Raw genomic sequence first — 14231 nt, forward strand, 5'->3', positions numbered from 1 at the left:
GTACTGGAAAAACTCAGCAGGTCTAGCAGCATCTGTGGAGAGAGAAACAGAGCTAACATTGAGCCCAATATGACTCTTTGGAACAGTTGGGGTTCTTTTCCATTGAAGATAACTGAGCAGTGACTTAATGGAGGTTTTCAAGATTATGAAAAGGTTTTGAAGAGTAGACTTAGATGTTTCAATTTGTGGGAAGGGCAAAACTAGGGGCCATAAATTTAAGATCGTCAGCAATAAATCCTACAGGAAATGGACACTTCTTTAACCAGAATGTATGTGCAACTTTCTACAAGAAATAGTTGAGACAAATAGCATGATGCATTTAAAGGGAAGCTAGATAAGTACGTGAGGGAGAAAGAAATAGGTTATGCTAGTAGGGTTAAATGAAGAAAGATGGAAGTGGGCTTGTGTGGATCATAGACTAGGTCATAATGTTCATTTCGAGAGCTGATGCAGACACGATGGGCCAAATCGCCTCCTTCTGTGCCATTCAAATTCTGAGATTCTGTAAACATGAACTTATTGGGCAGAATAATGTGTTTGTGCTGTACATTCTATATAAATGTAAGCAGTAGTGGACCCCTCTGAAGAGCACAAATACACTGGGAGAATCTTCTCTCAGCAGGCAAGGCTGAAATTCAAACCACCTAAAGGATTATCTAGTGAGTTAAAGGGTTAACTGCTGAAGTTTTCACAAACTTTACAATCCTGGAAATTGTGACTCATTGGTTGACAATACAAATAGAAGTCATGTTGTGATCCAGAGAGACATGCGTAGATCTAGAAATCAGCACTAAACAAAGGACATGGTAAGCAAAATTGAAATTCAAAAACAATAAACTGTGTTCTTGAATCTGCAGCTAACAGCTGAGAAAACATGCCAAATACAAATCTAAAATATCTCTTGTTTGCAAAATTCAACTGAAGTGAATTGTTTCATGTCCTGGAAATAGGGGAGGCTATTTATGATTAAACAAAAGACACAAATCAAAATGATACTCACTTACATATAATGAATTAGGTAAGTCCCTGTCTGACAATGATTCCTGATAGTATCAAGTTCTTTTCCTCTCTCTTTTGCCCCAGTTTACCACCTTATCAAAGATCAACAGATACTGCAATCCAAGACACCAGTTCTTTTTTTATTTGATATGCAAGGCACCAGTTTTTAATGTTTTGCTCACAAGCACTTCAAAATAAAAGTACAAAATAATGAAGCGTATTTCCACAACTAATGAGCACTGCACATTGAAAAATAGAAAAAGATACAAAATATAGTTCAAGTTTACATTACAATAAAATAAACCCCGTTAAGGTTCAGTCTAGCTCAGGTTACGTTGCATCCCTTTATGCATTACACAGTAAAACATGTACAATGCAAAACAGGCACAATGCAATTAACACCACATCCTCAAAAGTAAACAAACAATCCAATATAAAATAAGAACTAATTGATCTCAAGTAACTTCGCTACTATTACAAAGCATCTCTCAACAATATATTTTCAAGTGTTTTCGTTGATAACTCTAACAAAACAGAAATAAATCATGAATGTAGACACACACACACTCTTCCACTTAAATGTGCTATTGTGTGCGAAATGATTTAAGACATCTAATTTGGGCACTAATGTTCCAGTAATAAGTCTTATTGCATAATCATAATTAAAATACACCTATAGTCTCAAATACCATTATATTGTGAATAATGTTTTCCTGATCATGTTAACAAGTGTCAGTGCAATATATAATCCCTGTAAAGATATGTAACAAAGTTAGCAAATTAACAATTCAATTTTTTCAGTCGCCATTCTGTAAAAAGGTTCCAACATTCATTGTAAACTGGATACACTGATATCCACATTTGTGATGTGCCCACTTATATTGACTTCTAAGCAACACCTCAGTTTTGAAATTCTCACCCTTATTTTCAAATCCCTCTTATGCTTTGCCCCTCTCTATTTCTGTAATCTCCTCCAGCCCTACAACCTGCTGAGATACGTGTGCTCCTCCAATTCTGGTCTCTTGAGCATCTCTTGATTATCATTGCTCAATTACTGGGGATTGTGCCTTCAAATGCCAAGGCCTTAAGTCCTGGAACTCCCTCCCTAAACTTCTCCACCTCCCTACTTCTTTCCTCCTTCAAGATGCTCCATAAAACCTATCACTTTGACCAAGCTTTTGGTCATCTGCCCTAATATCATCTTATGTGGCTGTGTCAAGTTATACTCTGTGAAGTGCCTTGGGATGTTTACTATAGTAAAGGTGCTATTTAAGTAAGTTATTGTTGCAAATAGTAATTTTTAAAAAAAAATTCTGAGCTACACTGAAAAATGCCACAAAGGGAGCAATTTTTATAAATTTAAAGCTGAAATATTGAGAATGGGCTGGATCAAGGCACAGTCACTTGGATAAGGAATATTAGAGAACTTAAATTACAAGCCAGTAAAGGTATTGCAATTTCTATTGGAAGATTATGCAGAGCTATGGAAGAGTATGGGGTAGTTGAATAGTTCCAGTTCACTATAGCAAAGATACAGATACAATAGTTCTAATGGCCTCTTTCTGTTTTATTGACTTCTTTGGTTATAATTTGGAAATCCATAGTATCTTACGAAAGTATACAGGTCAGGCAGGAGTCAAAGTCAAAAAGCTGCAGTCAAATTGTTTATACATGTATGCCAAAAGAAAACAAATAAGGCCCATCTCTGGGCAAAAATAGGTGTGCTTAGTCCACCAATGCAAGGTATTGCAGCCAACAATAGAGCAGCAGATTATCATAACATTCAAGGCTCTGTAATTTGAAACAGCTCATCAGCAAAAGTTTGCTTTACAATCTGGTTTGAATTTGAAAATATTCACTTGCATTATTAGCCAAATATATCTTTGAGTTAATAATGTTGTTTTTGCTGATGAAGCCCAACTATCTCTCCCAGATCTTAAATGCTACCACCATTACAGGAATCCAGTGGCCCAAGGTTTCACTGAACCTGTATCCACACTGTGGCTACAAAAACAACACAGGTGGAGAAATCTGTGACAAATGGCTCATCTCCCAAGACCTCAAAGTCTCCCCATCAACTACACAACTCAAGTCAGGATTGTGATGAAATATTTACCACCCACTTAAATAAAATGTCACACAAAAATGTTTTTGCAGTTTCTGAAAAGCTTGAGGTTCAACAGCAAGAGTACTTCACAGGAACACACAGCGGGTGCTCCATGTGCTATGCACAAAATGATCAATTTAACTAACATAGATATTGTCTTCCAAGTTCAATGTTGGATCTACCCTTTTAAATCATTGCACTGCTGCTTTGATCAGTTGATTTCTCTCCACTGTACTGTACACATGATCTGTTCCTAACACTTTTAGATCTGAGCAGAAACAGCAGCATCGATATTATTTGTAAAACAACAGCCTTTAAACAAACCAAAAAGAGTTCCGAGCAACAACACACCAGAAAGAGAAACAAAGACTAGGATAAGAAGTTTAATACATGGAGGTTGAACTGCTAATTGATTAGATATCTATAAAAAAAGTTATTCTAATGTTCTTTCCTCATTCGTTTAAGCTTTGTGCATAGAGGAATATAATCAAAGTACTAAAGCAACTGCCAGTAAGACTTTGGGAGGTATATATTCAAGTTTGATTGGAGTACTGCAGCACAAAAGCACTTATCATGGGCTGTTAGATCAGAGCAGTGATAAAATTATGTAAACTGCTTACAGATCAACATACCTCATGAGCATTAGTCACTGGAGAAAAATGCAACATTCAATGTAAATACTAAACCAGAGAATGAGCATGAGCTAACCAGTACCAAAGTTAGCTGAGGTAGGTCTATGCAGCCTAATGCAAAGGCACAAAAGTACTTAAGGAAAGTGGCAGAGACAACCAAGCAAAAAGTGAAACGTTGGATAAGTTTTACAGAACTATTTTGACAACTGCTATCACAAAACCTCACTGATTATTAGAAAGAAATACAAAACACACTAAATTAACTTTGAGGTGCAGAAATCAAGATTGTTGCTTTCAACAGGAGAAAAGAAACAAGGTTGTCATTCAAAATGAGACCTTAGATTCAAAAGAACAGACACAAGACAAAGATCACCTGAACCCCGTGTGTTGTGCACAGTGCAAATCTCTTTTAAAGGACAATTCTATATGATTTTTTTCAGCTATCAGATGTTAACTATTTCTAAATTAATGTGAAAGAAGAATTTTCTCCCAATTTATGTTAATCATATAACTATTTTGCCAGACAAAACTTTGGAATGTCAAAAGCTATTAGCAATAACAAACTTGGGTCCAGATTTTGACTGGTCAATGGTCACATGACTGAACTCTAAATCCCACAATAAATTATCTTTATCATTCTTCACATTAACAGCTTAATGAAAATCAACTGCCTAAACAGATTGTCACATCTATGCCTAGCCCTAATGTGTACACTGCAATTATGAAAGTTAATACCACGACCAGAAGTAATTTTGAAATTGTCTAATACTACAACTGACCACAGAATTGATTACAACTGAATATTTTGCCTTTTATGGGTAGCTGTACTTTGCATGTTAATGTGAAAATAATTGTAAGTTATTCCATTGTGTAAATTTTCCAAACACTACATCACCTTATTAAATTGTGCCCTTAAATATCTAATTTTGAAAAATAATTTTGAGAAGTATTCTTCTTTGGCTTCCTATCAAGGTGAAGTTTATTCCTGGCCAAACAGTACTGAATTTGATCAGTTTTCTGGGTGCCACTGGATTCATTTTTAGAATTGATTCAACTTTTAGAGTCAATTTAATATCATAGCTGTGGCAGCTGGACAAGAATGATGTTGCATATCAGCTTTAAGTTGTCACTCAAGGAAGGATTTGAACTTAATTCAGAAATTCAGGATTTCATGAAAAACAGGTTTTCTTCAATGGAGTGACGGGGTGTGTGTATGTGTGGGGGAGGAGCGGGGGTGTGTGTGTGTGGCGGTAGGAAATAGGGAATAAAGGGATAGATCAGGGAATCAATTTTGTGCAGAGCACTAGGTGAGCTCCCAGACAACCACAGTTACAATTACATGGGACAGGTATGGCACCTATTATTGACTGAGCAAGTGTAGATACAGTTGGAATCACAGAATCATACTGCACACAACGACGGCATTCAGACCATGATGCCTGTAACGGCTCTGTAAACAAGCCAACTAATTTATATCTGAATTAAACTAAATTGTTAATTTAAATATGGAAACTACCCAGGCCTAATTCCCCATTTCCCACCCTCCTGTCTTTGAATAAAGCCCTACAGTATCTCAACTGTATCACGTTCTTTCAGGTTTACACAGAGTGTGGACTTAATATCATCTAAAATGACACTGCCCTCTAATACATAAGAAAAAGGTTTCTAGATTAACTTAAATGACAAATCTCATATTTTTAGTTTTGACGACTTGCAACTGTTTCTTCCCTCAAGTATTTATCCAGACTTGTAAAACAACCCTGCAAAAGATTGTTGGGATGATAAAGAAAGAGATCCATCATTGTGGCACCTACAGGTCTCACTATAACCTTTACCTATTATGTCTTTTGATCTACTTTAAAAAATGCAATGAGATACCTGTACTCTCAAATCAGCCCGAGTTTTTGCCTCATCTGTTTTTCTTTCCAGATAACACTGAACTACCAAGTTATTTTCCTGTTGATATCATTATTTAGGAAATTCTATCTATTTAATAGTAATACCTCTGATAATGTAACATGTGTTGTGCTGGAAACAAAGATTAGCCAGGAAAACATTAAGTAAGCAGTCGCAGGCTTTAAAGGCAGAGGTAGCTCAGTACAACCAGCAAGGGGATGGGGCAAAAGAAAAAGAGGTTAAAATGAAACTGAAAAGAGGTTTATGACGAATGTCAGGCACAGAATACAAATGAAAACCAGGCAGAATACAGACTGTGCAGGGGGTATTGATAAAGGACATGAAGAAGGACAAGAGAATATGATAAAAGATTAGTGGGTGACATAAAGAGGAACCCAAAAGTGTATTATCAACATGCAAAAAGGAAAAGCATAGCTAAAGGGGTGGTAGGGCCAATAAGGAACAAAAAAGGAAATATTCTTGTGGCACATGACTGAAGTACTGAATGAATACTTTGCACCTGTACTCAAACGATGAGCATGAAGTTAATGTTGCAGTAGAGGAGGGGGGGAGTAGAGATATTGGATAGGATATAAATAGATCTGTGCCACGGAACTGGAGGATTACGTATGTTAGACACCTGCTCTAAAAAAGGGACAGGAATAAACCTGGGAATTACAGCCAAACACTAGTGGTGGGGATACTAGAAACTGCCCAGGGCAAAAATAATTCTTATTTGGAGAAGCATGGGGCAAGCAGCAGAGATTTGTTAAAGGAAAATCAGACTGAATTTTAACCTAAAAAGGGTATGTCTAGGGCAATTGGGCGAGAGAGGGTACATATCTAAAAAAAACCTATCTCCCAGCCCAAACCCACCACCAACCTGAGGTCAGAAATTAGATAATCAGCTAACCTGCTCCAAAGAGGTTTTTTAAATAACTGAAAAGGGAGTGCAGCTTACCACACCCTATATAAGCATGGTCCACGGACTCCACAAGACCACAAAAAGGGTAGGTATCCTGGGAGTCCACGAACCTACCCATTCTTCGGTTGTAAGGGACTGCTGCGTGCAACACTTTCCACTCGAGGTCCCCGATGGAAAGCGGGAGGACACCTCCATAGAGGGCCTCCCAACGGGGACCTGAGGTGGACTGGATCTTTAAATAAGTTAATGAAGCTGTCAGCTACATTCTCGAATTTGGTGAGGACTAGTTGGATTCAGAAGGTAAGTGCCTACCTTCTGAATCCAAGAGCCTCCACAATCAGGCCACACCCCCCACCACCCAATTCCATGGACCTTCCCCGCCACCCCAGAAGTCTCCACGAGGCCCACAATTGTACCCCTGATCACCAGGCTCTGATCTCCCCCACCACCACAAGGCCTCTGTCCCCTTGCTACATCCCCACTAAAGCCTCTGACCTGCAATCCACCTCTCCCCCACCCCAGACACCTCGAATCTTTCCCCCAGTTCAGCAGCCCATCCTCCACACTACGTTCAAGACGTTAAGCACCACATAACAGGTTAATGTAATCTCTCCTCATACATCTAATCTTTGGAGCCCTGGTAACATTCTGGTGAATCTTGGCTGCACTCCTCCCAAAACCAATATATCCTAAGGTGCACTGTCCAGAATTATATGCCGTCCTCTAAATATGATCTAACCAGCGCTTTGTACAGCTGTAATAAATCTTCCTCCCCTTTATATTCTAGCCCTCTAACATTCCATTAGTCTCTGATTATTTTTTGTACTTGATGATATTTTAGTGATGTGTGTGTGGACCCCTAATAATTTCTTTGGACCTATTCCCAGTTTTTCACCTTTTAAATAATATCCTGATCTACCCTTTTATGGGCCAAAATGGATAACTTCACATTTAACTGGGTTATAAGCCATCTACCACATTTCAACATCTTGCATAAACTATCAATGTCTCTTTGTAATTTTATGCTTTCATCATTATTAGCTACTGAATCACGTTTATCATCGGTAAACTCGGATATATGGCCCTCTTGTGTAAACTAAGTTATTAATAAATAAAGTAAATAGTTGAAGCATCAACATAGATTCCAGTGGGACCTCACTCGTCGCTGCTCTCCAATAATGGGAGACCTAATAGAGGTATTCAAAACTATGAGGGGGGTTTGATAGCGGAAGTAGGGAGAAACTGTTTTCTCCAGCAAGTGGGTCAGTAACCAGGGATCATAGATTTAAAATAATTGGCAAAGAATTGGAGGGGATTTTTTTTCATACAATAAGCTAATATCTAGAACATAATATCTGAAAGGTTGATGAAAGCGGATTCCACAGGAGCTTTCAAAAAGGTAATTGGACATATACCTGAAGAGGACTAACTTACAGAGTTATGAGGAAAAGGCATGGTACAGCACTAAATGGATAGCTCTTTCAAAGAGCAGAGGTACAATGAGCCAAAAGGTCTCTTTCTGTGCTGTAAGATTCTATCAATTCTATGATTGTTGCATAAAAGGGGGCAACAATGTTTAAATTCTTGTAAAAATAGCTGTAACATATGTTTAAATGTACTGGTTCTATTTCTAGTTCTCCCAGTGTCAATGTTTACTACAATTTGCTCAGTTACCATTTTCTTGCACCAGGATTAGGTTTCCCACCCTCTCTATATCTCTGTTTTTTAAAACTATTGCGTTTCCCTTCACACAACACTCCACTGGCATTTTCCACAACTACCCGATTCTGAAATTCTTTTGCATCATGATCTCTCCTGTTGCCAGGACCAGGTTCTTCATCCAGTCTATTCTGACTCATACAAAACCTTTGGTTTTTCACCTTTTCCTGTATATTTTCATTTTTGCTTTCATGCCTGTCAGCACCAAGACCTACAGGCGTTTCAGAAACCTGTGCAACACTGTTTACACCCTGAACACTGCTGTCTTTAGTTGGTGACTTGCTCGCTCTTTTTGTGTCAGCTGCTGTGCCCCTACTGTCAACATGGCTGTCAGATAGGCAACATGGGCTTTTTGATGACAAAGGTTTCCCTTGCCATTTTTTCCTGCTGATTTCTCTTTCTCCCTTCTTACGGACATAGGGGGAACGTCGATATACAGTCCTTTCTGAAGAACTATCTTCCTTTATGTAGTGTCTCTCCTTTCCCAAAGTCTGACCATAAAACTGCACAGGTTTGCTGTTGCTTAATATGGCAGACATTTTGTAATTATTCTCAGAGGTCTGATCCATGAAGGTGACTTCTACAGCATGTGCCATGGTATCAACTTTTGATTCACCAACACACTGCAAAATTAAATCACTTCTGGATTTTGCTTCAAAGGGCTGGCTAGCAAATTCTGAATGACTTGCATCAACTCCTGCAAGCTTTTGGGGCTCGATATACGCTGCATCCACACCAGCAAGCCCAGTGCCAGATGCTGGATTTAGCTTATCTATCAGTAATGATTCTTTCTCCTTTCTAAGGGAAGAGTGCTGCTTTGCACATCCTTCATGAGGATTAGCAGTTGATTGCTCCTCACCAAAGGGGCATTTGTTTCCAATTCCACCACCAGGTTTTACCGATAATTGAGAATTTTTGAAACTACCAGGCTGAGCCTTCGACAGCCTGCCCTCTCCAGCACTGGTGAATACTTCTGGCTGTCTCCCCATCTCTCCTATTTCATCACTCTGAGAGTTGCCTGACACCTGTTCACACACATCTGGTGCACCAACCTTCTGGTCATTTTGACAAGCAGAGCTCCCACTATTTACCTGCAATGGAAATACATGATTCGGTAGAGCCATGTACATCGGATGAAAACTAAAAGCGTGCATTTGTGTATTCTGGCTAAATAATGCCTGTGGTATAGGTGCTCTCCAGCCAGAATGCTGGGTTCCATCTGAAATAAAGTTAGGAAAATACCGTGCGAAAAGCGGATTAAAGTTTTGAGGCAGTTGTTCAGGAGTTGGTGCCTCTAGGACAGATTCATTTTTGTGAGGCAGGAGTGGTGTAGTTGCCTGTGGTAGTGGTGCATGGCCACCATCATCATTGACATCTCTTTGCACTGACTGACCAGGAGCATTGGTCTCTGGAGGATTGGACATGTGTGGTGGGATCGTAACATTCTCATTATGCATTAGTCCAGCAGTCACATGGAACCAAGGATTTGGGTGAAATACCGGAGCAGGACCCCTTGGATAGATCCCACAACTTTTCAAATAAGCCTGGTTCAACGGATACAGATACGAATATGGTGCCCACAATGGCAAACTGTAAGCCTAGAAAGAAAAAGAAATGTAAGTTTAATATGAAAAAGCACAATCATTTACATGTGATATAACAAATCGCTGGTTACTAATATAGCAGTTCCCAAACTACTAACATATAAGCTTTCATCAAGTGAGTCACTGCCACTTTATTCCTGTGCACTGCAAGTCCTGCTCCACCTCCTGCATAATGCTGCTGCTTCACTCCAAGATTTCACACTGCCACCTTCAGTGAGCCAAACTTCCGAATCACACAATAGCTTTTGGCAGATGAGCAATTCCTGACCTTACTGAAAATTTCCCTGAACAGTGAAGCATCAGCAGCAAAGCTGGAGCAAAACCTACAGATGAGAAAAATCAGTGTGCAGTATAATGTTTTTTTCATTCATTCAAGGGATGTGGGCGTCACTGGCTAGGCCAGCATTTATTGCCCATCCCTAATCGCCCTTGAGAAGGTGGTGGTGAGTTGCCTCCTTGAACCGCTGCAGTCCATGTGGCGTAGGTACACCCACAGTGCTGTTAGGAAAAGAGCTCCAGGATTTTGACCCAGCGACAGTGAAGGAACAGCGATATATTTCCAAGTCAGGATGGTGAGTGACTTGGAGGGGAACTTCCAGGTGTGAACTGGAAGTAGGGGTAAAGTGGAAACAGACAGAAAGAGGGAAAGTGCCTCTGCAAAATGGGCAGGAATTTTTAGAAAGCCATGGATACCTAACGGTTATGTGGTGTACATGGCAGGGGGTGGGGAGAGTGGTCAGGAGGTGCTGATTTCTTTTTCAAATGACCAGAATGTCAAGTCAGGTGAACGATTTAAAAGACTTGTGTGAAATTAAGACAATTCAAAATTTCTGACCATGTCAGGGAAAAGAAACATCATGCAGTGTATGGGATGTTTCCTGTCTCAGATAATCTACTCAAAACACAATTTATTAGAGCTGTAAGCACCTGCTGCAGGCCTCAATTAATGGACAACTCGTGAAACAGTGATGCAATTAAGATAGTAATCTGATCTGAAGGGGGTCAGAAATAGTAACACAGGAACAGGAGTGAGCATTTGGCTTCTCATCCCTGTTCAGCCATTCAATGAGAGCATGACTGATCTGCAATCCTTGACTAACAAAAATCTATCATTTTTAAAACTGACAATTGATTTGGCATCAATTGCCATTTGTGCGAGAGTTCCGACATATACTACCCTTTGTGTGTAGAACTGCTTCCTAATTTCACTTCCGCAAAGTTTTTGATGATGCACCCCCCCTCCCCCGGCTAGTCCTGGACGCCCCAGCTAGTGGAAATAGTTTTTTCCGTTTCACCCTGTTTCCCTTAATATTGTAAAAACTTTCTTCAAATCACCTTCTAAATTCTAGGGAATGGAACCCTAACTCATGCGATTTCTCCTTGTAACTTAACCCTCAGAGTTTAGGTCATTCTGGTAAATCTACACTGCACTCCATCCAAGGCCAATATATGTTATTCTTAAGGTGTAGTTCCCAGTACTGCTCACGGTACTTCACGTCTACCAAGGGCTTTGTATAGCTAAAGCATGACTTCCACCCCTTAGTATTCTGCTCCTCGAGATAATAAATGCTACCATTCCAAGGGCCTTCTTGATCATTTACTTGTACTTGTCCTTAACATTTTAATGATCCCTGAAGTCTCTGGTTCTCCACTGTATCCAGCTTTTCACCATTCAGAAAGTATCCTGTTCTATCCTTTTTAGATCCAAACTGGATAACCTCACTTGCCTACATTAAAATCCATTTGCACAGTTCTGCCCATTTACTTGAGATATTAAACTCTTTGTAGTTTTATGCTTCCCTCTACACTGCTTACAATGCCACCTATCTTTGTGTCAATGGTAAATGTTGGTATGTGGCTTTTTATCCCACCATCTAAGTCGTTAATGAATACAGTAAATAGCTGAAGCACTGAAACAGATCCTCGTGGACACCACTAGTCACATCCTCCAAATTAGTGCAACTGCCCATTATCCTTACTCCGCATCCTTCTGCTCAGCCAATTTTCTAATCAGGTCAATAATTCCATGTGCTTCAACTTTTAGCTAATAGTCTCATATGAGGGACTTCATCAATTGCCTTTTGGGAGTCCATAGAAATAACATCCATAGACAGTCCCCTGTCCACTACTTTAGTTACCTCCTCAAACAATTCAATAGGATTCATCAGGCATGATGTACCCTTTAAGAATCCTTACTGGCTCGTGCTGATCAGCTGTAGATTTCAAGGCATTCAGTCACCCTATGCCTAACTTATAGACTAGCAATTTCCCAACAACAGATGTTAGACTAGCTATTCTATAATTTTCTGGTTTCCCTCCCTCACCTTGCTTTATTAGCAGGCTGTGCAAATCTTCAACCTAAAGAACATTTCCTGAATGGAGAGAACTTTGGAAGATTATAGTTAAGGTATCTGCAATGTTCTCACCAACTTCTTTCACAACCCTGAGATGGAAACACTTGGTTCTTTGGAATCATTATTCTTTAACGCCATTAATTGTTTCATTGCTGTTACTTTGCTTACATTTATTTTGTTAAATACCCGTATTTGATTCAACAATAGTTTGCCTGGGATGTCTGGCATGCTGACCTGTTCCTCTACTGTAAATAGTGAAACAAGCAATTCAGTATATCCGCTATTTCCATATTTTGATTGGCATCCTCAGGTTTCATGAGGCCCAGGTTGATTCTGACCACCCTCTTTTTTCTAATGTAATTTTTAAAAACGGGCGTTGATTTTGACATTCCTTGTAAATTTTTTTATATGCCCTTTTTGTAACTTTTTGCAATTTCCCAACAACAGATGTTAGACTAACTATTCTATAATTTTCTGGTTTCCCTCCCTCACCTTGCTTTATTAGCAGGCTGTGCAAATCTTCAACCTAAAGAACATTTCCTGAATGGAGAGAACTTTGGAAGATTATAGTTAAGGTATCTGCAATGTTCTCACCAACTTCTTTCACAACCCTGAGATGGAAACACTTGGTTCTTTGGAATCATTATTCTTTAACGCCATTAATTGTTTCATTGCTGTTACTTTGCTTACATTTATTTTGTTAAATACCCGTATTTGATTCAACAATAGTTTGCCTGGGATGTCTGGCATGCTGACCTGTTCCTCTACTGTAAATAGTGAAACAAGCAATTCAGTATATCCGCTATTTCCATATTTTGATTGGCATCCTCAGGTTTCATGAGGCCCAGGTTGATTCTGACCACCCTCTTTTTTCTAATGTAATTTTTAAAAACGGGCGTTGATTTTGACATTCCTTGTAAATTTTTTTATATGCCCTTTTTGTAACTTTTTGCATTTTTCCCCATTTGCCAGGATCTGTGCTACTTTTTGCATTTTAATACACTTCTGCTTTCAGTTCTATGTTGTTTTTTGCCTGGTCGGTTGAAGTCTTTTTTTTAAAGCAACTAGAATTCTTGCCCTTTAGAGGTATAAACTGGTTCTGTATCACAAATTATTTTTTGAACACCTCCCACTAATCTTCAGGTGTTTTACCCATTAATTGATTTGTCTAGTTTACTGTGAACAATCTGTCTCATCCCATTGAAGTCAGCCTTATCATTAACTAGAATCATGCTTCTCCCTTTCAAACACTACATTAAATTCAACCATATTATGATCACTATTAGATAAATTCATGCAACATTAGGGTGTTAACCAAATCTGGCTCATTACTCACCACTAAATCTAATAAGAGCTGCTTACTTGTTAGTTCTAGGGCACATTGTTGCAGAAAGCTATCCTGGACACACAAGAAATTCACTCCCTTTCAATCGTGCTAGTCTGTTTATTCAAATCCATGTGGAAGTTAAAATCACACATTAAAACCACTGTCTTTGATAGATGGTTGTCTAATCCCATCATTCATATAAGCTATCACTTCAAGGCAACTACCAGGGGGCCTATACACAATTTCCGCTACATTCTTAGATCTTTATCTATTTCTTAATTTGATCCATAAAGTCTACACTCTCCATTTACCCCTCATAACATCACTGAAATGATTTCATTCTGAATCACTAAGAGTACTTCACCCCCGCTACCATTTCACTATCTTTCCAGTCTTAAAACCTGGCATATTTAGTCCCCAATTCTAACCATCTTGCAGCCATGTCTCATAATAGCTATCATGTCAGACCTTCCAAGTTGACTTTCTGCCTTCAGTTAGTTCTATACACTTGGTACTTTTGCACAGGGTCTGCTTATTTGGATCACACATCCTAACCTGTCCTTCCGCTCTAATGTTGGTTTAATTCCTTAACATCTTTTAGTTTTTCCCTTTACCTGCAGTGCCTTAAGCATAATTTCTACTGCTCATTCTCTTCCCTTTTGTTTGTT

The 14231-nt window shown here is 39.1% G+C and overlaps 1 protein-coding gene across 3 annotated transcripts in view; it reads right to left on the reverse strand.

The window, feature by feature from the left end:
* Positions 1-1118: 1118 nt before the first annotated feature.
* The window catches only part of otud4 (OTU deubiquitinase 4), a 109907-nt gene continuing 96794 nt past the window's right edge, over positions 1119-14231 (reverse strand). For all 3 annotated transcript variants that reach the window (XM_041186435.1, XM_041186427.1, XM_041186445.1), the window contains one exon: positions 1119-9876. In XM_041186435.1, the coding sequence (XP_041042369.1) occupies positions 8230-9876 (1647 nt within the window). In that variant the 3' untranslated portion in view covers positions 1119-8229. The remainder of the gene's footprint in view (positions 9877-14231) is intronic.

The sequence above is a fragment of the Carcharodon carcharias genome, chromosome 1 (assembly GCF_017639515.1).
Source record: "Carcharodon carcharias isolate sCarCar2 chromosome 1, sCarCar2.pri, whole genome shotgun sequence".
NCBI classification, from domain to species: Eukaryota; Metazoa; Chordata; class Chondrichthyes; order Lamniformes; family Lamnidae; genus Carcharodon; species Carcharodon carcharias.